The following is a 27,128-nucleotide window of genomic DNA, read 5'->3' on the forward strand; positions in this document are numbered from 1 at the left end:
TTTGGGAAATGTAAGTTATGAATTTATTTGGGTGCTATGACTGTCTGCATCAAAAGTAGAGAATTTAGAACGTTGAAAATAAAGAATTTTTCAAAATTTTTGCCAAATTTTGTTTTTTTTCATAACTAAACGCAAAAGATTTCATCCAAATTTTTAAACTAATTTGAAGTACAATGTGTCACGAGAAAACAATCTCAAAATCCCCTGGATATCTCATAGCGTTCCAAAGCTATAACCACTTATAGTGACACAGGTCAGATTTGAAAAATGGGACCGCGTCCTTAAGGCCAAAATAGGCTGTGTCCCCTAGGGGTTAAGAGACTGATGATAAATCTCCCCTTGTCTGTTATCATGCTTAACAATCTATTAGTGGTTCCTCCTGCTCACATACATAATACCGCTGTTCAGTTGTATTGTAAAATATTGTATATCTGGTCCTTTGTGACCAAATTGTTCTTTGTATATCATTTGACTGTTTTGTTTTTATTCTTTCCTCAATAAACGACGGATTAAACATAAAGTGAATATATTAATGTAAAGTTTTTTTTCCATGTTTACTAATGGAATTCTTTTCTTGTCTTCACAGTTTTACTTCTACACCTGAAAAGAACCAGTTCCAAGTCTATATCACTGCAGTGGGGGAGCAATATACCCGAGTGGGGGTTCAGCTACTTGACAGAAAAGATGGGACCTTCCTTGTACGATACAAACTGTTTGCCAGTTACAGAGATCTTCAGATCGAAGTTAAAGTTGATGGCAGACATGTTGCTAAATCTCCATATTTTCTCAAAGGTATTTTGTCCTGTATGGATATGAGTTTATTGACGTCATTTGGTGAGCTGGAATAATGTACAAATTGCAGGAGTGATTGAGGAGACCATGGGGGACATTTATCAGTGCTTCTACCACAGTTTTCTGGCATAGAAACACTGAAATCTCTTGTAGTGTACTGTATTCTCAAGACTACACCACCTCCACGCCATGTGAGCGTGGAATGGCGCGGCTGCTGGCGGAGAGCATCACAGCTGAATGCCTACAGGCTTTTACACAAAACAATGCCAAAGTTGGAGCTGGCATAGTTTTCTCCGCCAGCCGTGTCTTAAGCCTCACTATGTATCTGCTGTTGCGGCTGGGGCTAGGCTTTATCATATGATGGTGAACGGAGTGCGAACGTATGATGAATCTCACCCAATGTGTCTTATAAGAATCCCCTTTAGTTATATTTAATACTATAGTTATACTATAGTTCAGTGACTGTTCTTAAAAAAGCAGTTTAATCATATTCTAGTATAGACTACCTTGTTGTGCTGTTATCTTTACCACTGCACTTGTGCGTGGCTTCTGTATAGCCTAATGCACTTCTGCAAGCAGAGTGTCAAGAGATGGTGCCTTCATTACTGTAATGTATAAAATGTGTGGAACTGAATGATTCTATACAGAAGATTGTTTATGTATAGGGAATAGGTGACAAAGGTCTCAACCCAAACTGCATTTATGAAGTTTGGGAACCATTGATGTAAAGCATGAAAAAGAAAAGGCAATAGTGACCCCTGAAGGCCAAGGAAAGATACAACATTAAAAGTACTGCTTACTATGTCTCTTCAGATGTCATCACCGTATGAATTAAAAATAACATCCTTGTGGAGTAATACAGCTTTCCCCTTGCGAGCCCATGAATTTAGAGGTATAAACCTGTAATTAAAAAAATTGAACAACCCAGCATACTAACATTAGCATACTAACCACACATATTCGTTGCTGCTATGCCTCAGATTGCTGCTTCTTGGCTCAGCAATGATTGTACCAGGGGCTTGTCATCACTGGGGGCAGCCAGTTGACTCGACCATTGACCCACTACAGTCACTAATGTGGGGAATATATCATGAGACCAGAAAAAGCAGAGCAGGAGGAACCTAGAAGCAGGAATGGAGCATCCTTTAACATTTATAGTCTATCTGTATTGCATCGGTGAGAATCAGACGCACAGGACCCCACCTCTCAATTAAGAATATATGAACTAGGCACACCTTCAACCATAGGTATGGCACTTTGCCAGGGTAGACCATGAAGACTAGATATGCTCCTCATTAATTGATCCTCACTGATCATATATAAAAAGTAATTTCAGATGATTTTGATATTGTGTGGGGTGGTGTGTTCTGCACATTTTTCTTTTATGCTACATTAAGAAATTCTTTGTTTGTAAAGAGACAGGCTGTAAAGTGTCCCTTAGCTACAATGTTTCTTCTACGTTGCTATGGCAAATCTGTCTACAGGTCTCTCTTTCCTCTGCTGTTTGTTACACAGCGTTGACCCTTTCTGCTCTCTCCCTGTCTGTAGTATGCTATAAGTAGTATTTTCAAAGATCAAGCTGAACGTGAAGGGGTTAACACAGAGATTGGATGTCAGCTCATTTCTGGTGGTGAGCCCGCTAATGGAAAATAGCACCCAACTGTCAGAATCACCACTTTTTTGCCATTTTCCATTATAAATATAAAAAAACATTTTTGAATAAAAAATTATCAAAAGGTAGTACAGTCCCGAAAATGTTAGCAATGAAAACATCATCTTGTCCCACCAAAATTGCCACCTTACACAGCTCTATACACTGAAGTCTGAAAAAGTTATTAGTGTCAGAATTGGTCAAAATCAAGATTTTTTTTGTACAAAAATTGTCATTTTCAAAAAATCTGTTAAAACTTAATTTGGCCAATTTCACCATATTTGGATTTTTTTCCGGCTTTCCAGGGCACGGCGTGGAATATTAAATACTGTCATTAGAAAGGACAATTTCTAATTTCAAAGCTGTATACACAGCACTGTATACATGCAAAAAATACAAAAGTTATGGATTTTTTAGGGTGGGTAGCAAAAAAATGGATACCGAATAACGAAAAAGGCCAGTGGTATTAAGGGGTTAATTAAGTATATACAAAAAATGTCCATCACACCCCCCTGCACACAGTATAAAAAATTATCTCAAATAACGGTTACGGTTCAAGGTTATGCCATCACTTGGATCACCAATTGTGTGTACTTATTTGTTACATTTTTTATTTCAGGCCCAATTTATAGTGAAGAATGTCACTGCCCTGAACCAGATAGTGACATCTGGATAAGACATATGTCATGCAATGACACCATTCCACAAATTGAACGTGATCTAAAACATTTTCCAATGGTTGATCCTGACAAGATTGCCATAGAAATCCCAGAAAGATTTGGTGATCGCCAGAGTTTGTGTCATTACACCATCAAGAATAATAAGGTATGGTTTGTGGCCATAGTCACTTAGCGTTATTAGAAACATTTAGCTTCCTCAGTGTTGGGGTACATTCAGACACCCATCTGTGGGGACATATATATGTGGCCGCATATAAGTCTTCATAAATGGCAATGGCGGCCCAGTGGCGATATGGTGCCACACGTGTGGCACCGTTCTTCGCCGTACATCGGGAAAAGATAGAGCCTGCTCTATCTTTTTGCGAGTGTGCGCCGCTGTTTCCTATGGAGGGGAAACCTCCTCCTGCTCTCCTCCTCCCCATCGGTCCACTTGTTCTTGTGATCTGTGATCAGCAAGTTAGGCCCTATCTTGTGGATAGGGCCTAAATAGTTTCATGGGAAAACCCCTTTAAGCTTACCATAAACTCAAGATAAGCTTTTGCACTAAATGGTACATTTTGACAATTTAGAGCAATAATCATTTTGATATTTAACACAAATCAATATGTATTATGGCTGACAGCTGATCCATGTCTGCCAGAAAAGTCTTACTAAATCCATCTTTGTCTGAAAGTTTAAGACAATCATTGACTTCATTATATGCTGATTGAGCATTCTCTACATCAAGCAATAAAACCATGTGCTTTAGAACAGATTCATGACAGTTGTGATTTTAATTTTTTTAGATTTATATAAAAACCTACGGAGAACATGTTGGCTTCAGGATTTTCATGGATTCACTGCTTCTATCCTTGACAAATAAGGTAAGGGATTCCATTAAGCTTTACCTATGAAATCAATCTGGTAAAAATATAAGTAGAAATCAGACGTTTTATCCAAAACCATGCTTGTGGTGCCACTTTAAAAATGAGAATCACAGATTTTGGTTCTCTGGCTCAAAAATCGGAGATAAACACTGCAGGTGAAGACTTAGTTCAGAATTAGATCTTTATCCACAGCTCATTTTTCCATTAACCCCTAGGGGACACAGCCTATTTTGGCCTTAAGGACGCGGTCCCATTTTTCAAATCTGACCTGTGTCACTATAAGTGGTTATAGCTTTGGAACGCTATGAGATATCCAGGGGATTTTGAGATTGTTTTCTCGTGACACATTGTACTTCAAATTAGTTTAAAAATTTGGATGAAATCTTTTGCGTTTAGTTATGAAAAAAAACAAAATTTGGCAAAAATTTTGAAAAATTCTTTATTTTCAACGTTCTAAATTCTCTACTTTTGATGCAGACAGTCATAGCACCCAAATAAATTCATAACTTACATTTCCCAAATGTCTGCTTTATGTTGGCATGGTTTTTTAAGATTCCACATATTTTACTAGAATGTTATGAGGCTCAGAATTTAGGTATCATTTTTCACATTTTTTGTAAAATCGCCAAAACCCGTACTTAGATGGACCTGATCAACTTCTAATTGACACTGAGAGGCCTAAATAATAGCAAGACTCGTAAATTACCCCATTGTGGAAACTACACCCCTCAACGTATGAAAAACTACTTTTAAGAAGTTTGTTAACCCTTTACGTGTTTTATAGGGGTTAAAACAAAATGGAGGTGCAGTCTGCAAATTGTAATATTTTTTCACAATACACCCATTTTGGGTGGAAAATTAAACATTTAAAATGGATTAAATTAAAAAAGGCTCCACAAAGTTTGATACCCAATTTCTCCCGAGTACACAGATACTCTATATGTGGTGGTAACTTCTGTATGGGCGCACGGCCGGGCATAGAAGGGAAGGAGGCGCCATCCAAATCAGATTTGCTATGTCACATTGTACAGGCTATAATTTTTTTCTTTTTTTTTAATGTGGACCTATAGGAGCTTATTTCTTTTGCCACATGAGATGCACTTTTCTGGTATGTAATTTTGGGGCATCTACAGCTAATTGGTGAGATTTAATTAACTCTTTGTTGGTGGAGGAAATGAAAATCATCAATTTTTAGGAAAATTTTTATGTGTTTTTTATTTGGCCGTTAACCATACCATAAAAATAGTATATTATTTTTATTCTATGGGTCGCCACGATTATGAAAATACTTCATTTATATATATTTTTTATTTTTTACCATTTTTACTGAATAAAAAGTAATTTGGCAAAATTGTTGTTAATTTTAGCATCACCGTCTTTCATATGTATAACTTTTTTATTTTTCACCTCACAAATCTGTTTAAGGGCTTATTTTTTGCAAGAATGATAGCTCTTTTTAGTGGTCTTATTTTAGATTGCGTAACTTTTTAAAATCACTTTTTTTAGAGCATTTTTAAAGGGCATTAATAAAAAATCATCTTTTTCAGAGAGAGTTTTTTTAGGTTGTTTTTTACGGGGTTCACTTTGCGGATCTAATAACAATTCTGTTTTATTATACAGATTGTTACGGACGCAGGGATACCAAATATGTGGGGGTTTTGTGTATTTTATTCAATTGTACTGAATAAAAACTAATTTGGAGAAAATCTTATTCATTTTAGCATCACCATCTTTTCATATGCATAACTTTTTTATTTTTTGGCTGACAAATCTGGTTAGGGGCTTATTTTTTGCGAGAACAGTTGTTCTTTTTAGTGGGCTTATTTTAGAGTGCATAAAATTTTTAAAATCACTTTTTAGAGCATTTTTTATAGGGTATTAATTAAAAATTATCTTTTTTCGGAACGTTTTTTGCGTTTTTTTCCTCCGGCGTTTACCGTGCGGGTCCAGTAACAATTCTGTTTTATTATGCAGATTGTTACGGACGCGGCAATACCAAATATGCAGGTTTTTTTTGTGTTTTTATGTTTTTTATACTTTATTAAGTTTTTTATGGGAAAGTGACATTTTAGGGGCTTATATTTTATGTATTTATTTTTTATTTATTATTAAGTGTAGTGTTAACTGTTTTTGCATTTTTTTTTACTTATACATACTTGAACTTAAACCAGTGATGCTCTGATCACTGGTTTAAGTTCAATACACTGCTCTACAATACTATTTTATTGTAGAGCAGTGTAAACTGTCTGAGCAAGCTTGCGCATGCTCAGACAGTTTACAGCCAGACCCGGAAGGGGTCTGGCTGCCATGGAGACCGGGCAGCTCCGGGGCACATGCCAGTCCTCGGAGCTGCCCGGAAGAGGATCGGATCCCCCGGTAAGCGGCACGGGGGATCCGATCCACAGCAGGAACACCCTTACACGCCGCGGTCATGCTTGACCGCGGCGTGTAAGGGGTTAACACCCGCGATCGGAGCCGGCTCCGATCGCGGGTGTTACAGCGCGGTGTCAGCTGTGATAGACAGCTGACAGCCGCTGCTTCTGGTACCGGCTCCGTTCGTGAGCCGGTCCCAGAAGCTAGACGTTATACTACGTCCCGGTGCGCTAAGCATCTAGCCCCGGGGACGTAGTATAACGTCGTGGTGCGCCTAGGGGTTAATGATTTTAACTGCCTGTATCCTCTTTAGCAGATAGAAGGATGACAATGACACTAAAAGCATGGCTCTAGTGCTATAGAGCTCTTGGAGATAGAGCCTGAACTCGCCTGAGTGAGGTTTTTTGGCACATATGACTTTGAAGTTAATTATCATAGGTAAATGGTATTTTTTAACATAAGAGAGCCATTGCCATAAATGATATTTCATACCCTACCTGACGTTCAGTAGTGTAAAAGGTGGTAACAGATTTCCTTTAATAATTTTGCATCTATTTTCTAAGAATGGTAAATCACTCCTATTGTTCCATCTGACTGTTTGTACTGTGTAATGTAATATTTGCATATGTCCCCTATGATTTGTAAGGCACTGCAGAATTTGATGGCCCTATATAAATAAAGATTGATATTATTTGCAGTATTGATACAAAAAAATGAGTTGCCCCAGTCTACATTCTACACGATCGGTGCCTTTATAAAATATCACTTGTAGTACAAATATAATAGTTACTGGTAAAAGAGAATTCTATCTATTTAGAGAGAAAAATGCAGTAGCTGCATATAAGATTACAACCATACTATCTGTTATCTTAACTACTATATCTTTGGTTGAACTGATTATTGTAATTTCATGATATGGCGTTTGATGGAGATTAGATAAAATGTACGAGGATAGAGATATATTACAGGGAGATAAAGACTTGGTGCTTCCTGAAAATCCCTATCCATCCCCAGCCATTTATTACTTTCTACCGCTTTCTAGTATAAACTGCTGTATCCTATTTTTGATTTGGACTACAGCGTGACTTTTGAGCTACACTAGCCTTTGTACTTTTCATCCGAGTATTGATTATTTTTGGAGATATACTGTAACAATAACATCTAACTTTCTAAATTAACCACTTCCATACTGCTGTACGTCTAGATACGTCATACAGCAGTCCCAAATTGTCTAATTTATCATCATATAAAAACGATTATTCTAGACGGTCAGGGCGCGTTCACACGTTGCGTTTTGACCTGCGTTTTCATTGCGTTTGAAACGCATATACAACAGCTGAGGAGAGGCGATTTGCCTAATTACATCACTGTTAACATTTCCGTTTACAAAATGCATGGTAAACACGATGTTAACACATGCGTTACCAAAGTGTTAACACATGCGTTTTGTTAACACATGCGTTAACATTGCATTTACAAACGTAAACGGTAATGTAATTAGGCAAATTACCTCTCACCAGCTGTTGTATATGCGTTTCAAACGCAATGAAAACGCAACCAAAACGCAACGTGTGAATTCGCCCTCAGGGTGCGTTCACACGCTGCAGTTAAAACTGCATCGCAATTAGTTTTGGGTTGGTTTTAGGTGGCATTACTTCTTTTAACAAGTGCAAGACATCAAATCAACAGGTGAATGAGATTTGTGGAACAGCTTTCTCCTTAAAAATCTAATTCAACCGTTCAGTTCATGTCTTTCACCTGTGAAATTGACAAAACTTCACCTAAAACCACCTCAAAGCTGATTGCGATGCAGTTTTAACTGCAACGTGTGAACGCACCCTCAAAATCAAATTCACCCGTTCACTTCATGTCTTTCACCTGTGAAATTGACAAAACTGTACCTAAAACCACCTAGAAACTAATTGCAATGCAGTTTTAACTGCAACGTGTGAACGCACCCTGAATCCCTTAACTCATTTAGGACTGCCCACTGAGTTTAGACGTCAGCGGGAACAGATCCCAAGTCTGCAGCAACATCTTTAGAAGGCTCTATAGACTCGGTGGTCATGTGACCGCTGGGCCTAAAGGGGTTAAACAGAGCTGCTGGGTCTAATTAGACCCAGTACAGCTCTGATCAGCGCCACCAGTGATAGTTTTCCTCTGTATCTGAGGCTCTTATAGATGCCTCCGTTACAGGGGAAAACTTGTAAAAGAAGAAAAATAAAGAAATATTTAAAAAAAAAAAAAAGTTAAAATGTCCCCCAGTGGTCTTTTATGATCTCATGGTGGGGCATATATAGTAAAAACACACACAAAAAAAAAAGTATAAATATTTATAAAAATACAATGACATTTCCCCATATAATAAAACCCTGCTACACTACAAAAATCACTGCCATAGTTGCCCCGTTTACCAGAGACTATATATATGATGCCACTAGAAAATACAATTTTCCTGCAGATAACAAGCCCTCCGCTGTCTCTGTAGATGGAAAATACAAAAAGAGGGAAGTAAAAAACCGAAATGCAAAACTGGAAAAATGCTCGGTAATGAAATGGTTAGATCCCACTGCACATAGAGAACTTAAATGATAGTTACACACTCTTTTTTTACTTTTAATTCTTATTTTAATTGCAAAAATATTGCTTAGAGCTGGTTAGCGTAACCAACTGGAAAATCTGAAAGAAAAGCGATGTTCCCCATCTTTCTAACCAGAGCATGAGTGAAATATTCCGCATCCCTAGGGACTGCACACCCTGTGGGGCAGATTTATCAAACTGTCTGAAAGTCAGAATATTTCTAGTTGCCCATGGCAACCAATCACAGCTTCCCTTTAAAATATTCATTAGCACTGGCAAATTGAAAGCTGAGCTGTGATTGGTTGCCATGGGCAACTAGAAATATTCTGACTTTCAGACAGCTTGATAAATCTGCCCTTATGTCTTTTCTCTATGGATTTCTCACTTGCTATTGCTTAAAGCCTGCTTTTATATACAATATACTCAGTTGACTCTCACTGCAGGTTCCTGTAAATTTATGGTTTCAAAGTTCAATCCATGAACTGGGGCATGAAGGCGTTTTCACAATAAAGTTCAATGAAGACCAGGGTTTTCATGATGATAAGGTTCACAGATTTAATGAACTACTGTATGTGTGAGCATGAAAGAAGTCACGTTCAATATTGTGTAGGAGTGGCCCTTTGGGGGACTTTTGTTATATAATTTGTTAGGACATTTTCATTCCCTTTTAAATTTTAATTCTCTTTTATGAGGGTCATTGGTACCTGAATGTCCAGGTACATTTTTGAAGTTCTGTTATACTCTTCTTTAAAGGACCTTCCATCAGTTTAGTGATGGTAGATGTGTCCTAGTAAGAAAGTAAGGGCGCATTCACACGTTGCGTTTTGACCTATGTTTTCATTGCGTTTGAAACGCATATACAACAGCTGAGGAGAGGTAATTTGCCTAATTACATCACTGTTAACGTTTACGTTTACAAAACGCATTGTAAATGTGATGTTAACGCATGTGTTAACAAAGTGTTAACGCATGCGTTTTGTTAACGCATGTGTTAACATTGCATTTACAAACGTAAACGGTAATGTAATTAGGCAAATTACCTCACATCAGCTGTTGTATATGCGTTTCAAATGCAATGAAAACGCAACCAAAACGCAACGTGTGAACGCGCCCTGAGGAACAACTTCCTGAGGACTTCTTTTATTATAGCTCTGAATCTTATACAAATTAGCTTGGGGGGTCAGGCTACGTGCCTCAGAGAGCCTAGTATTTAAATGTGTGCACATCCCCTGTAGCGCTTAGATAGGTGACGGGGGGAGTGTATACATTAAAATACAAGGCTCCCTGAGGCGCAACGGGGACGTAGCCTGAGTGCACCAGGCTAATTTGCATAACTTTTATAACTCTATTGTGACGTCCGTGCCTAAGTGTCGCACTAACCGCAATTGGCGGAATAGATGGCGTTTATTTGTGTGTGAACTGTGGCTTAATGCTTGTGTTTGGATAAACTTAGCCACACCCTGCTCCTTGCATTTCAGCTCTGCCCAGCAAGGGTTACTAGCCTGATGGACAGTTCCCCCAGTGTGCTGCTGGAGGCGTGACCGGGATCGGCCTCATATACCTGCCCATTCCCATTTTAGGCTATATTCACACTGCCGTTGCCCGCCCGTACCGTACCGTAGCGGGCAACGGCAGTGTACGGGGAGAGGAGGAGGAGGCCGTATATACGTCCCCCATACGTTAGTGTGAATGTAGCCTTACCTGGCTGGTTATTCTTCAAGTCTTACCCGTGTATCTAGTGCTCTTGCTATCTTGTTTGGTATTCTGTGTTTTGTATCCGATTCTGTACCTGCAGCCATCTTGGTTTTGACCTGGTTTCATTGTCTCTCTGCCTGTATCTGACCTTTATATAACCCGCTTGTTCTTGACCTGACCTGTATATATCCCGCTTGATCTTGACCTGACCTGTGTATAACTCGCCTGAAGTCCTGTATCTGTTGTTTGTCCCTGTCTCAGTCCTGTGTTAGTATTCTGTGCACACTGGTCTATTCCGGTTACCTCACCTACCTAGTCTGACAGCTAGTGCCAAGCCTGGTTGTGGTTTCGCGGCTGCTGGACAGGCACTGACATCTATATTTCGAGATTTAGTGATATAATTAAAGAATTAAACTGCACAACAAAATCTGAAATGTAGTTTCTCATTTTATCCTGTGTGAATGTGTACATTTTAGGCCTAAATAATCATTTTATTGTCAAAATTTGGAAATTCCAACCTTCATGTTGTTTTACTTCTTACTTCAAGTTTACCAAAGGCTGTTTTGAATAGTTTGAGGGGTGCAGTTTTGTAAATTGGTTGATTTATGGAGGTTCCTAATAAATAGAACTTTTAAAACTCCTATAAAGAAGAATTGTCCTCTAAAATAATATAATCTGAAATTTACAACAAAATTAGGAAAATCGCTGTTCGAACTGTGAGACTCCTAATGTCCTAATACAATAAAATATAAAAAACTATGTCAATAAATAAGTGGAAATCTTTTCAAGCAAAATATAGTGAATGGGAAGTACAACACATCATGAAAAAACTGTCTGAAAATAAACTCGGTAAGTTAAAGGGGTTATCCGAGTTAATTAATAAATTAGGGCAGTGCAGGGATGGGCTATTTAAAAATAATAAACATGTACTTACCCCCTCCGATGCTGCCGATATCCCGCGCACAGGGAGCTTCCGGTCCGCGATGTGGCCAGCTCCTCCCATCCGTCCCTATCTCTCAGCATTGTAAGCGCTGAGAGATGGTGTCGGATGGGAGCTTCCGGCTGGCAAACTCGGATAACCCCCTTAAAGTATTCTAATGTTATCACAGGCATATTTGATAAATCAGTCTGTATCCTGAAGGTGAAAATGAGCTGTCCACAAAATCATGCTCATTACCTTAGAGCAGTGGTGGCGAACCTATGGCACAGGTTCCAGAAGTGGCACTCAAGAGCCCTTTCTGTGCACAGCACAGTCCAAGACAGTCCAGAATGTGCCATACTCAGCGCTACTTCAAAGCGACATCCTTGGCTGCCAGGGAGGAGCGAGAAGGTGTGGGCAGAGATGGATTGTTGTTGGAGTAATCTGGTGGTAGATGTCGTTTAAGGGGTTAATTGATGATATCTTTAGAATAGCTTGACATATCATGACAATCTTTACTTTGTTTTTTTCATGACCTATGAGACTTTAACATGGTAGTGTAGTTTTTATTTACTACATGATTTTCCTTTAGAAAATTAGCAGACAAATGATTAAAAAATTTGAAAACATTTTATTTTTCCCATTAAAGTTTTTTTTTTATCAAGTAGTAAAATTGAATAAATATTTACCAAAATATGTTAAATATATGTATTTCATCAATCTGTCACCCTTCCCCAGGATACTACAGATGCATAGAGTGCTTCAAAAAACTCTTTCTCCCTGCAGTTCTTATCCATTCTGTCTTCAAGTGACAGTCTGGAGGGGGTCATACTTCATACAGACATACTTATCTTCTGAACTGTGGCACCTAAAAACAAAAAGGAGAATCTCCCCTTGAACCACTTAATGCTCTATTACAGCGCAGAGGTATTAATTCCAGCGACATTTAAGAAATGGGTCCTTTTTGTTTTGGTTGTTACTTCCAGTGACATCATTGGGGAGCGGCAATCACTTGCCATGACAGACTCGAGCCTTTGTAAGACCCAAGGCTGTATGGTTTCTGCCGTTTTGTAACAATGTGCTAGTGTAACGAATCATGTGTAAAAACACCTTATACAGGCATTCCCCGGGTTACATACAAGATAGGGTCTGTAGGTTTGTTCTTAAGTTGAATTTGTATGTAAGTCGGAACTGTATATTTTATCATTGTAACCCCAGCCAGAGCTTTTTTGGTCTCTGTGACAATTGGATTTTAAAAATGTTGGGTTGTCATAAGAATCAATATTAACAGTAAAGCTTCATTACGGACAACTGTTATAGCTGATCATTGTAGCCTAGGACTAAAGTACAATAAATTACCAATATCCAGAGGTCCGTTTGTAACTAGGGGTCGTATGTAAGTCGAGTGTTCTTAAGTAGGGGACCGCCTGTACTGCAATACAGTAGTAGTGCAGTATATGGTAGAATAGATCAGACTGCCCAGGGTTAAAATACTCTAGAGGGTCTAGAAAAAAAGTAAAAAAGTTTAAACAAAGTTAAAACAAAAATACATAAACAGTAAAAGTCACAAACATGTATTGCCGCATCCAAAAATGCCTGATCCATCAAAATATATTCCCCGAGGTGAACCCCATAATGGAAAATAGTCCCCACATGTCCGAAACGCCACTTTTATGCCATTTTACATGAAATAAAAATTTCTATACAGAGTGATCAAAAGGTTGCACAGTCCTCAAAATGGTAGCAATGAAAACATCAGCTCATCTTGCAAAAAATGACATATTACAGAGCTCCATACAGCAAAGTTTGAAATAGTTATCAGCGTTAGAAGATGGCAAAATGAAAAAATGTTTATTGTACACATTGTTTTAATTTTTGAAAATGTTTTAAATCACAATAAAACCTGTATAAATTTGGTATCACCGTGGTAATACTGAATCATAGAATAAAGTAGATGTATCATTAGGAGCGAAAAGGGAATGTCGTAAAAACTGAGCCTACAAGAAAGTGACGCAAATGCGTTTTTTCGCCAGTTACCACATTTGGAATGTTTTTTTCCAGCTTCCCAGTACAGGGTACGGGATAATAAATAACGTTACTGAGAATTAAAATTACTTGCACAGAAAATAAGCACTCACACAGCTCTGTACACTGAAAAATGAAAAAGTTATACATTTTTTTAAGGTGGAGAGCGAAAAATGAACAAAAAAAGGCTGTAACGCGAAGGGGTTGATCTCACATCCGGATTGTGTTTATGGCTGCCACAGAAAAGGAAATATCCATTGTTACAGAATGAAGTGGCCAGTGTTTGTTGAACACCCAGGCTGGTACTACAGGGTTCCTGGAGCCCCATGTAGCTGTCAGTACATGGGATAGAAAACTCAAGTTTATTATGCTTATGTTATGATGTGTTTTTTTTTTTGGATAAATACTATCCAAAGATTCAGCAGATGGCAGCATTCACCACAATATGCACTGCAGAACATGCCTTATCCACATAACGAGGACTTTCATTATTTCTTAGGTGTAAAGGTTCTAAGATTTACCTTACAGATGTCACCACGTGTAATATTCATTGCAATTTATGTTCATAAAAATAGGTTTTCATTCCAATGTATTTATCTTACAGGTAAAAGTTCCAGATATTGAATTTTTTGTGAATTTAGGGGACTGGCCATTAGAGAAGAGGAAAGTACCACCCTTTCACCCCATCTTCTCCTGGTGTGGATCTCTAGAAACAAAGGATATTGTGATGCCCACATATGACCTGACAGACTCTGTACTAGAAACCATGGGAAGGTAATTCAGTCCTTGTGTGTAATTCATTTTTATTCAGTAACAGAAATAAGGGGTTAAAGAGTTTTTAACATATGCATCTTCAAACAGCATTCATGCTGCGTCTGCTGACTCTATCAAAAGTTGCTACGGAAAAATCATCATGTGATTGCAGCGTGGGTTTGCGTTCACATGTTGTATATACATCTCATTGTAAAGAACTGCGTTCAGAATTTAGAATTGTGTGTGCAGCTTTTGACCATGAGGCTAAATTTGCACAGTCTTTTTTGTGTGTGTGTGTTTAAACTTATCAGAAATCACTTACTGTAACATCCGCATTCTTCTGGACACTTTCTAGTTTTATTTTCTCATTAAGCCTATTAACATGTAACAGTAGAGTTTTTCACTTTGAAAAATGCTCATGAAAAGAAAGAATGTGTCTAAATGAAGTGTGTAAGTAAAACTGTCTATAGATAAAATGTACAGCATTTATTAAGTTATCCAACTACTCTATAATGTAGAGTTCAAAGTTGGAAAGACCCTTAGAAGGGTTTGCCCATGAAATACAGTTCTCAAATTTTAATCTCTTGTTAACACAATAAAGATTTTGTTTAATCTTACTGTCATTACAATTTTACAATGTTTTAGTGCTGCTTTAGCTTCTATAACTCCTATAAGTGATGGTCAGCGTAAGGCCCCTTCCACACTTGCGTTTTTCACGTGTGTTTTCTGCGCGTGCTTTTGACGCGCAGAACTTGCATTGCACTCTGACCCATTGTAATCAATGGGCCTTTTCAGACTTGCATTTTTTTTCACGCACACACACACATTTTTTTTAACGCACGTTTAAATCTCGACATGCTCTACTTTTGCAAGTCACGCACGTGAAAAATGCACCATACAAGTCTATGGAGATGCATCAAAAACACATTGCACTCTGAGACACTTGCAAGTGCAATGCAAGTGCAATGCGTTTTTCACGCAGCAATTGCCATAGAAAAGATAGAGCTCAGTCCTGAGTCCTTTCACGCGCAGAAAACGCGCGTGAAAAACGCATTGAAATTGCATTGAAAACGCGCGTGAAAAACTGAGACACTGAACAAACTCTGACTGAAAACTGATTGCACTCTGATGCAAAATGTGCGTTTTTCACTGACCAAACACTGATCGCACTCTGATCAAACTCTGACGTGATCTGCAACGCAAGTGTGGAAGGGGCCTAAGATTCCAGAGTGTGGGCGGGGACTCTCTAAGCAGACACTTCTTGATGCCTCTGTGCTATGAGATGCTGTGTGCTGACAATGTGTTTATATCATTAGGGTAAAGGGTGTATCTACACTTTTATTTTGCTTCTGAACATTCTACTATTTTATCTGACACATAAAAAAGAGAGATGAGACAAATCAGAGATGACAAATCAAATCATGGATGATATCCATGAGATGGATATAAAACACAATGGGGCAGATTTATCAAGCTGTTTGAATATTTCTAGTTGCCCATGGCAACCAATCAAAGCTCCCCTTTAAAATATTCATGAGCACTGGTAAAATGAAAGCTGAGTTGTGATTGGTTGCCATGGGCAACTAGAAATATTCTGACTTTCAGACAGCTTGATAAATCTGCCCCAATGACAATCTCAGCTCTGCTAATGAAGCTATATGCCTCCCTCCTGAATAAACACCTTATCTGTCTGTAGCTTATAGAGTAACATACAAAAAGGTTTGATTACACGTGGGTGCCAACTCACAGTCTTAAGACAAAACCAATGACAGATCCCCTTTAGGCAAAAAACTGTGACATAAATCCCCCCCAAAAAAACATGATGATGTCCTTATTAAACCCACCAAACACCAGTAAATACATAATAAAAACATGGTGAATTATATATATAAGACATTATCATTTTGTGGTGTTCCTGCTTTAGTTTACATTTATTCTTGGGAATTTTTTATTACCTTTTAATGTGCATAGCTGTTTAGTAGGCTTAGGTGGTGCAAGACTTCAACTGTTTGGGAACTGTTTAAGCATTTTGACTTTCAAGACAATGTGAGATTCAGGGAACTATAGGAGGATTCACCTTTTAAAGGGGTTGGCCACTGTACCTCATGTCTTATATAATGTGTGTGTGTACGTGGAGCGGGATATTAGGTAATTTACCAATATACATCTATTAAATGTTTTGTACATTTTTAGGGGAGCTCCTTAACTGTATTCATGTCCTTCATAGTTTGGGTGTGCTCTAGAAAAACACTCGGATATGAAATAGGTAATGAGAGAAAAATCATAATAGATACATTTTTAGGAACCATCCGCTATAAATGTAAATATTTTGTTTATTTAACCCCTTATTGAAATGTGACATATTAGTACGTATCCACCAATCCAAATTCACATATTAGTATGTCACACATCGGTTGCGGGTGTACAAGGTGGGTGTTAACCCTTCGATCTATCCCGGCAAAGCTGCTGGCAGTGGTAAAGAGACGGCGGTGCATGGGTGCCGACATGTTAGCTTCCCGAGTTGTCATTGGGGAGAAATGATCTGTCTACATGTTTTCTGGCCTTTTGTTACAATGAGGCACTTTGTAATAAATAGTCACTATAATCCTCATATACTGCCATACTATAGTATGGCAGTATATGGTACGATCAATCATACAACCTATGGTTAAAGTACCCTAGTAGGTCTGAAAAACGGTAATAAAAACTTAAAAAAATAAATTAATTAAAAAAAAATGATAATTCACCACCCTTTCCCTATAACTGATATAAAATCCCCATATACTGCCATACTATGGTATGGCAGTATATGGTAGGATCAATAAGACAACCTATGATTAAAGTACCCAAGGACAGGGTTGGCGAACCTATGGCACGGGTGCCAGAGGCGGCACTCTGAGCCCTTTTTGTGGGCACGCAGGCCATCACCCCAGAATGAAGTTCACCAGATACAACTCAAAGAATCTGCCTGCAGAACCTTCCCACAATGATAGATGAATTTGCCTTCCTCCTTTTAACTGCGTTGGTGTACTTGGGAGGCTGAATGATTGAAAGTTGTCAATGAACAAGGAGAAATATATTACTGCTTAAATTGCTGTGTTGCCACTTTGCAATAAATAAGTGGCTTTTGGTTGAAGTTTGGGAACCCCTAGGACAGTGGTGGCGAACCTATGGCACGGGTGCCAGAGGTGGCACTCAGAGCCCATTCTGTGGGCACCCGGGCCATCGCCCCAGCACACCAGACAGGACTCAAAGAATCTTCCTGCAGTTCCAAGCAACTTAAAAGATACTGCTTTCAGTCATATTTTGATACTTACTTCGCTACTTGGGAGTGTAGGTAAAGGGAGAATGAGTAGACAGGGCCAAATTATCTTTGGAGGACCTTCTGCTGGCCCCTACAGGTCTACAGAGGGACACTGGAAAGAAGCTAAAATGATGCAAATTTTCCATCTTTCTACTGTGTTACTGTCCTCAGGAGGCCAATATGATTGAAAGTTGTTGAACAGGGAGCAATAAGTTACTGCTTTAACTTTTGGATGGCACCTCGCAATAAATAAGGGGGTTTTTGGTTTGCAGTTTGGGCACTCGGCCGCTAAAAGGTTCGCCATCACTGCCCTAGGAGGTCTGAAAAATAGTTAAACAAATAAATAAATAAATAAAACAACATAAAAATTCACCCCCTGATATAAAAATAAACAGTAAAAAAGTCATAAACATTTTAGGTATCGCCTAATTAGTGCTTTAGGATGGCAAAATGAATTTTTTTTTTTTTTGCACAGGAGGTTGTAATTTTTGTAAATGTATGAAAACAGTATAAAGCCTATATAAATGTAGTATCCCTGTGATCATACCGACACAGGGATACTATGTCACTATAAAGTGCAATTTGTTATGCAGAAAAAAAGCCCTCACTCAGTTCTTTACTTTGAAAAATAAAAAAGTTATAGATCTTTAAAGGTGGGGAGTGAAAAATGGAAAGGTGGGTCGTTAAGGGGTTAAATTAGTACAATCAAGAAAGAAAATATGATTTATAGCATATTGGCATTTACTTTAGTGTGCACATTGATATTATACTTTATATTAACATACTTTTAATTCATAGATGGTGCGAGAAAAGTTACCGTATTTTTCGGACTATAAGACGCACTGGACCATAAGACGCACCATGGTTTTAGAGGAGGAGAAATAAGAAAAAATGGTTTTTTCCCCAAATAGTATGCTAAAATATTTAATAAAGTAAACAGTAAAGTAACTGGGCGGTGCAGTGCAGCCATGTTTCTCTTTGGAGAGGGGCAGGGGCAAGCAGTGGTCACACCCTCCTCCTCTCCCGGGCACCGCCATCTATCTTTAGATAGAATTATGTTGGCATGTATTCAGGGGGTCTCAAGAGTTACCAGGGCTGCATAGGTATGAGTATATGTGACAATGGTCACAAGAGCTTACAATCTATGAGGAGGAGGGGACACAGGAGGTGACAGTCCTTGTACAATGGCCACAAGAGCTTGGTCTGTGGGATAAATTACCTTTACAAGACAGCAGCCACTACATACCAGGCAACAAGGGGTTAAGAGTGTGAGAGCAGAGACCGGGGGAAGGGAGCACTTATCACTTATCTGATCCTGTGAGAAGTTACAGGTCAGACACTGCACACAGCTCTGTATAGGTTCCTCTTCTCAAGTTGCCGGCAGCCTTCATGTTCTCTCTTCCCTCTGAACCTCCCGGGCTACTTACAAGCCGAGCGGGGATTGGCCACAGAGTCCGTGCCTTTCTCCTCCCCCTCTCTCTCCACTGCTGCGCTCCTGCTCTGCCACAAAGCTCCTGTATATCGGTGCCCTGTGGACGGCAGAGCGCATGGGTGCTGCCATCCATTCCCTCCAGCAGTGGAGGGCTGAGAGGAGGAGAGGAGCGCAGCGGCACTCAGTACAGCCGCTGCGCTTCACTGTGAAGGGCTGCGCTTACTGCCAGCATTAGCTGGCAGAGCGCAGCCGGGTGCCCTCCATTCCCTCCTGCAGCTACATCCAGACTATAAGACGCACCACTGTTTTTTCCCCATCTTCTGGGGAAAAAAAGTGCGTCTTATAGTCCAGAAAATACGGTAATTATTGCTATTAAATGAGCTGAACTGCTTTCTTCATATGTAAAGTAAACCCTCCTGGTTCAGAAATGTCGTTCCAGTCCATAAAAAGGCAGGAGATGGAGGGTCATGTGATCTTTCAAATTGACAACGGATCAGTTTTGCCTCCGTTTTGTTCCTGTTTTGCCTTCGTTTGGTCTTCGTTTTGGCTCCGAGTCCACCAAGAAAAAAAAATGAAAGGTTTAAGATTGCTTTGTAAACATCACACCTGGTTTTTCAGCATCATCAGTGAAAAAAAAAAGTTGTAGCATGTGTTTTTTTTTGCGGATGCATAGACTTCTATTGCCTTCTGTTATCCGCATCAGTGAAAAAAAAAGGACATGTTTCATAATTTTTTCCACGGACAACAGATCAGTGAAAATACAGGCAGTCCCCGGGTTACGTACAAGATAGGGACTGTAGGTTTGTTCTTAAGTTGAATTTGTATGTAAGTCGAAACTGTATATTTTATCATTGTAGTTCCCGACAATTTTTTTTTTTTGCCCCAGTGACAATTGGAGTTTCAAATTTTTTTGCTGTAATAGGACCAAGAATTATCAATAAAGCTTCATTACAGACAATTTTAAGCTGATTATTGCAATCTGGGACTATTTTAAAGCATCCAGAGAGCTTCACCAGAGGTCACAGTGGGCAGAGGGGTCCGTCTGTAACTATGGGTTGTCTGTAAGTCGGGTGTCCTTAAGTAGGGGACCGCCTGTACAAGCCAATGTGTAAACACTCATAGAGATAAATAGCTTTATAAGGCATCCATGGAAATCACTGACCCACCGACGTGAAGAACAATGTCAGTGTGAAAGAGTTCTTACTATCCAGTACCAATCTACTTTCCAGCACCGTAAGGGCTCTTTCACATTGCTCAGCTTCAATTGCACATCCGTTGCGTTTTGTCTCCGTTTTTCTTCCGTTGCGTCTCCATGATGCATACTTTTTGTCTCTTTGTCTGCAAAAGAAACTGAAGGTTTAACATTCCTTTGAAAACATCACACCTGGTTTTTCAGCCTCATCAGTGAAAAAAATGGATGTTTCATCAGCTTTTGATAGACTATTCTATTGCCTTCCGCATCTGTGAAAAAAATAGGACATGTTTCATCATATTTTCCACAGACAACGGATCAGTAAAAATACAAGCCATCGGGAATGCTCCAATAGAAATCAATGGCTATGTGAGGCATTCATGGAAATCATGGATGTAAGAAACAATTCCCTAAGCTTGTATTTATTAATACTATAATAAGGTCCTGGAAGGTAGACTGTTTGTGGACAGATTAGAATTCAGCTGACCCTCCGCTGCTTCCATTTAACGGGCAGGAATGGCAGCTGATGAGGTAAAAGACATTTCTGAACCAGGGGCTTTACTTTAGATTTCAAGAAAGCTGTTCAAAACTATGAATATACAGGCGGTCCCCTACTTAAGGACACCCGACTTACAGACAACCCATAGTTACAGACAGACCCCTCTGACCTCTGGTGAAGTTCTCTGAATGCTTTACTATAGTCCCAGACTACAATGATCAGCTGTAAGGAGTCTGTAATGAAGCTTTATAGATAATACCTGGTCCCATTACAGCAAAAAATGTTTAAACTCCAATTGTCACTGGGTCCAAATTTTTTTTTGTCTGGAGCTACCATTATAAAATATACAGGTTCGACTTACATACAAATTCAACTTAAGAACAAACCTCCAGACCCTATCTTGTATGTAACCCGGGGACTGCCTGTATGTATATTGGTAAATTACCTAATATCCCGCCCCCCACCCACACTTACACACACAGTACAAAAAATAGGAAGGGGTACTTTAACCCCTTCCCACTCTGTGCTGTAAATGTACTGTGCCAAGCAGATGTAATCCCAACCCACCTTCATTTGGTCCTATTGGAAACAGTGAGACTAGCTCATCTAGAACAACTTGAAGTGAATAGAGGACAGATCTGCACTGCCATCTTGTTATTCTCTTTCCTTTGGGATAAAGGAGCCATTCACACCGCATTTTAACCCATTTTAAGAATAAGGGCTGTGGGACTTGACTATCAGACATTTACGTTATATCCTTTAAATACTGCAAATATGTAAATTGGTGATAGAAAGGTGATCCATGTTTTCACAATCAGATGTGTCAAAGTTGTGATCTATAGATAAATATGGCTAGTGCTAAATAATATTATCCACCCCAAAGCCCAACAGCCAAAAAAGATGTAAAAACCTCTGTGATCTCTTACTCCACAGTGTTCATGGTCTACTATATGCTTTCTAGGCAGTAGTTAAGCATATATTCCGCTGTGCTCATTAAATCTTAACAAGCATTCTTTTGTTTTATTCCTTTAGAGAAGTAAATTATTCAGAATTATTCAGACAATAAAGCATTGTGATAAAGCATTTCTAGTTATGAAGAGACTGACTAATGTGAACAGATTTTCTGTTGCCATCTGTATCTTTTTATGGTGTTTTTGTGTCAGTGCCTCCATACTTATATGCTTACATTAAGCACCAATGAATGAAATGATTATGTTACAACGAGCCATGTAATTACTTTATTGAATTGTGTTTGTTCAGCCACTTGTTTTTGAGAGTAATTCTGGACCACTTAGAGCCACATAAAAGAGAACTTGTTACCACTTGTGACTTGGTACTTTATGTAATTATTTCTATCCCAATGAATTTAATAGTTATTTATTATTCTTGTCCATCTTTTTATTTATAACTCTATGTTGTGCAGCTCCTTTGTTATTCATTCTAGATATTTAGTAAGTAATTAGCCAAGTGGGTGTTACCAGTTTGAGATGTGTCCCTGCTGATTCTGACACTATGAGATCAGTGCTGTCAGTGATAGACAATGCAGAAACACCACCCCCAGAGTTCGAGCTATAACCCCAAAGCACATTATATGGCCACATTATTCAGATCAGATCTGTGGTCAGGCTGGGATTGAAGGTTGTAATGCTGGTGAAGTAATGTGCCCATATTTGGATACAAAACTTGAATCAGTTATTGCGGGTAAGGTTCTGTGCTTATCGTTTTAGTCCAAGATGATTCTATATGTATATGATTTGGCATTGCTGAAAGTCCAAGAAAATTGATTTAAGTGATTTCACCTCTATTATGGTTACTTTGTTTTTCTGATGACTTATTTTGAAACTTCCGGAATTTTTAATATGTTAAATTGATTTGTAAAGGGAGTTTCCAGGCTAAAGCAGTTATTGTCCTGTCCATAGGACATGATTGGCTGAGTTACAACACCTGGCAATCCTGCGGATCAGCTGATGGCATGCAACTACAGTAGGGATGGAATCAGAATCAGAAGGCTACGTCTATAGTGTAGAGGCCATCAAGGCTCACTTTATACTCAGTTCCCATTCACTGCAGTGGGGCCTGAACCTGCACAGCCTCTATAGAATGAACAGTCTGCTTCTGGCTCCCTCCTGTTTGTAGTGTCATCGCTGATTATTCATAATTTTATCCCAGGAAACCCCTTAAAATTGATCCTAAAAGAAAATGAATTAATAGTTCAGTACATTTTGTGTATATCCATTCCTCGTATTATTTCCATAGGGTGAGTCTAGATATGATGTCTGTTCAGGCACACACTGGCCCTAAATGGGAGGAGAAGAACAACACAGCCTTTTGGAGAGGACGTGACAGCTGTAAAGAGAGACTTGAACTGGTGAAAATGAGCAAAAAACATCCAGACATGATAGATGCTGCTTTTACACACTTCTTTTTCTTCAAACATGACGAGAACCTCTATGGTCCAATTGTGCAACCAATACCATTTTTTGATTTTTTTAAGGTAAGTATCATACAGTAAGCCTCACTTGAGGAAACAGAAATATACATGCCTTCTGAACTACATTCTTACTTTTCTTCTCCACTTTCTCCATAAAGGTCTCTAGAATATATGACCTTTATGGACATATGAAGTTTATGGACATATGACATATGGACAACATCAAAACATATGGAGCCACAGCTTACCCAGGCTGATCGGTGAAGTGCTTGGGTTATTAAAGAGATTGTCTCTAAAGTGAGCAAGATAGCCATCTTGTTTAGGATATAGCATTACCCACTGTGACATGCTATTTCCATAGTTCACATTCACCTCTATACCAAAACAGATGAGACAACAGAATGCTGTAGCTTCACTGATGCAGAAACATATCTTGTTTAATCCCTAAACTGAGTGCTTTTTCTGAAAAAACATTCATAAAATTATGATGAGATTAAAAAATAATGAGTCTCTGTCGCTCCTTTGGCTGGCTCAGTGCTCTCCTCTTACCCTAGTTATGCAATGCTCCAGCCTTGTCCTGCCCAGTAAATGCTGAGAATACGTCATTACTGTGTTGTCTCTGATAGGCAGAAGTAATCAATTGCTGCACCATCCCCCAGCTGCTGTGTTTGAGTCATCCATCTCAGGTCGATTAGTACTGTCTGGACAGTTCAGACAGCTCTTTTATGTACAGAAGATAGTCTGCACCCAGCTTTCCCAAGAGCCCGAATTTTATAATTATTTTTTCAGCAAAACCACCAGGTTCAGGGATTAAACAAGATATGTTTATGCATCAGTTTAGCTACAGCATTCTCAAGGTATGTTTGGTTCACAGTGCATAAAAACAAATGGTAGATTTCTTTAACTCTGTATTTGCTATTACTTTTATATAATGTTTCTTGTTTGTGTAGATGTAAAAGTAATATGTACATACTGCCTATCTAGAAATGTATCTAGATTTACTAAAGAAGATTGTATTATCTTTACAGTGATAATATAACAAAGATGTATCATCTGATAAAGTTAGATATTTGCTATAAAAGACATAGTCATTGTAGTTATCTTAATAGAGAGGTAGTATAACAATTATGAGGCGTACAACTCGTGATATGTGAAGGGAAACCAGCGGTGTGAAGGTGCGTATGGCTCTTGCACAATAGAGACTTTGGTCGGCAGTACTCTTAAACTGCTAGACATATTGGCATATAAAATATATCCTGGTTGAAACCTGAACACCCCACTACTTCTACCTCTGAGAGAAAGATAGGATTCTTTACATATCGTAGCATAATATTTTAACTGTGTAATAGTACAGTTTGGTGACATTCTTGAGTGATCTAGAACAGATAAGACTAGACAGGAGACTCACTTAAGGGCACCTGCTATGTGATGACCTTGACGTAATGTATATGGTCCTTTTTACAATGGAGACAAGATTCTGGAACAAAACAATGTTTCTAATAATATTTAGACTGCTGTAGGCTGTAGTTCTAGGTTATGTGACAGATATACCATTTTAATGGTTATGACATGGTTTTAATGAATTTTTCAGTCAAAAGCCAAAGTCTTTTACTGCCATATTTCTTATGTTAAGAGGACAGCATAAAGTATTATAAATCTATATAAAAATTTTATGTTAACCGATGCTAGATTACAAGTTTATCTTTGTTTTCTATGGAACCCATTCTGGTCAAATTTAATGGGAGAGATTTACCAAAAGTTTAACATTTAGAATACAGCATTTGAAAACATTTTAGGCAGCAAGCACATTGTTTCCTTCAAGCCCCTTTCAGACAAATAGGACAGTCCAATAAACTGGATAGCTGTTGCTCATCGATATTTCTTGTTTGTATGTTTATACACAGATAAAAGGTTTCACATATAGATGTTATAGAAATGAACAGAAGGTTTTTCAAATGACACCATTTTTCCATGTTTCTTTATATTTCTGATCAAAGTCTTAACTTCTGATCAATGTGGTTTTAAAATGGCTGGTTAGTGGGGCAATTTACAACATAAGAATCCAGACCTGCAGCATCCAAACAGGGGTCTACAAATATTCAGATGTTCACTGTTTTAAAGAAAAACCATTTATTCTCCCATTACGACACCATGTCAGCTTTAGATGTAAACTTTATTGTATTGTATTTTAGCTACCAGCAATACCATAAAAAGGCATTGCCCTTTGCATCAATGCCCAACTTTCAATAAGCCATAAGACATGATTTTGGATATTAGCTAAACTTGTAAATCTCTCCCAAAAGAAAATAAACTGTAGACAGTGCAACATAGGGATCCGGTATGGCTAGGTGACATGCCATATTTGTGGGTCAAGAAGGGAATTAAAGGAAATCTATCATCCAAATCAAGCATTATAAACCAGGGACACTTACTCATAGATACAGGCACTGTGACTGTGGTTATCTTCTTATATTTGTTATCCATGGCCTCCTTCCTTCTAAAATCAACTTTTAAAATTATGCCTAAGGGGTTACACTAGCGCCTCTCTGTGATTTATCTTTGAAGACCATTACACTGTCTCTCTCCTTTCTGCTCCCTCAGCACTTGTGCACTGTACAAGTGCTATGAGTAAGTGTCCCTGGTTTATCAGGTTTGACTACATTCACACGATGTATTCCCGCTGGCATACATTGGCACTGGGGAGAGGAGCAGGGGATAAACGCTGCTCACCCCCGCCCCTCTCCATAGAAATACAAAAGATAGGATATGTCCTATCTTTCTACGAGCTACAGAACGGTACGGTGCCACACGCGTATACGTCCCCCATATGTTCGTGTGAATGTAGCCTTAGATGGTAGATTTCCTTTAAGCCCCAGGATATTAGAAAATTATAGCTCTGGGTAACCCATATTTTCACTGGTAGTCCATGTTCTTTACCTGAAGAGTGATAACCTGAAGTGCATGTTTTCTGAGCTGTCTTCTATATGATGTTAGAGGACTAAAGCAAAAAAAAAAAAAGCTCTAAATGGCAAACCTTGCTTGCTTGTGCAGATTTCTCCTTGAGAAACATACTTTTGTCTCAGCAGTGAGATGTGAAAAGTTCTGGGGTCAACGACCTTTTTATAAGCATTTAAAGACAAACTCCAGAATAATGACTAAACAAAACTTGTCTTCTGTTCCCCAAGCCATAAATCTAAATTGGTTCTTGGAAAATAAAAGAATCATTTACCCTTCCTTGAAGCAACACATAATTCCATTTTATGTTGTCAAAGCAGAGTTTTCTGACGTTTATAGATCAATATAGTTCTCTTCAGCTGAAATGCTTTAAGCTGTGTCATAATAGAGAAGATCAGTATGGGGAATATCTGCCTAGTCTGTGCTCATAGATCATTTTATCTGTCAGCGTATGTGTGGCATCTCGAGTCACTAGGGCTGATTGTCTGTCTAAACTGTTCCACGTTTTATGGGCAGCATATATTGAGGATCTTTTGTAACACTGAATGGGATGTTATTACCACTGCCATGTCTGGAGCTCTCCAGTTCATCAGTGCTGCAATCAGGGTGCAGGGAAATTAACTATATAAAATCCAATTCAGTTGCAATTAGGCGGAACTCATTTCTATGTTGATTAAATTACCATCTGAACATTGTTGTCCTTAGGAAGCATGCTATTTATTCATGATGCTTTCAAGAGTTACAGGTACTTCAAGCTGAGATGCCAAACTTGGGAAGCATTTAGCAGCCCTGCTTATGTAAATGTCACCAAGGTTGGCCTATAAAAAGGATTGCCCCCATTTCAAATCTAATTTGTGCCCAGGGAGTGCTCAGCACATTCAAAGTTTTTCAACTTTGCTATTAGGTATACAGATCAATGGGAATAAAACTTTCTCAACAACAAAAGCGTATGAAAACATTTTTTAGCTAGAGGCCATATTA

General features: G+C 38.6%; 1 protein-coding gene across 4 annotated transcripts in view; it reads left to right on the forward strand.

The window, feature by feature from the left end:
* The window catches only part of POGLUT2 (protein O-glucosyltransferase 2), a 57,085-nt gene that overhangs the window by 5,852 nt on the left and 24,105 nt on the right, over positions 1–27,128 (forward strand). For all 4 annotated transcript variants that reach the window (XM_072135527.1, XM_072135526.1, XM_072135530.1 and 1 more), the window contains exons 2-6: positions 587–792; positions 3,063–3,268; positions 3,909–3,986; positions 14,186–14,355; positions 23,018–23,255. In XM_072135527.1, the coding sequence (XP_071991628.1) occupies positions 587–792; positions 3,063–3,268; positions 3,909–3,986; positions 14,186–14,355; positions 23,018–23,255 (898 nt within the window). The remainder of the gene's footprint in view (positions 1–586; positions 793–3,062; positions 3,269–3,908; positions 3,987–14,185; positions 14,356–23,017; positions 23,256–27,128) is intronic.

This window comes from Engystomops pustulosus, chromosome 2 (assembly GCF_040894005.1).
Source record: "Engystomops pustulosus chromosome 2, aEngPut4.maternal, whole genome shotgun sequence".
Classification (NCBI taxonomy): Eukaryota; Metazoa; Chordata; class Amphibia; order Anura; family Leptodactylidae; genus Engystomops; species Engystomops pustulosus.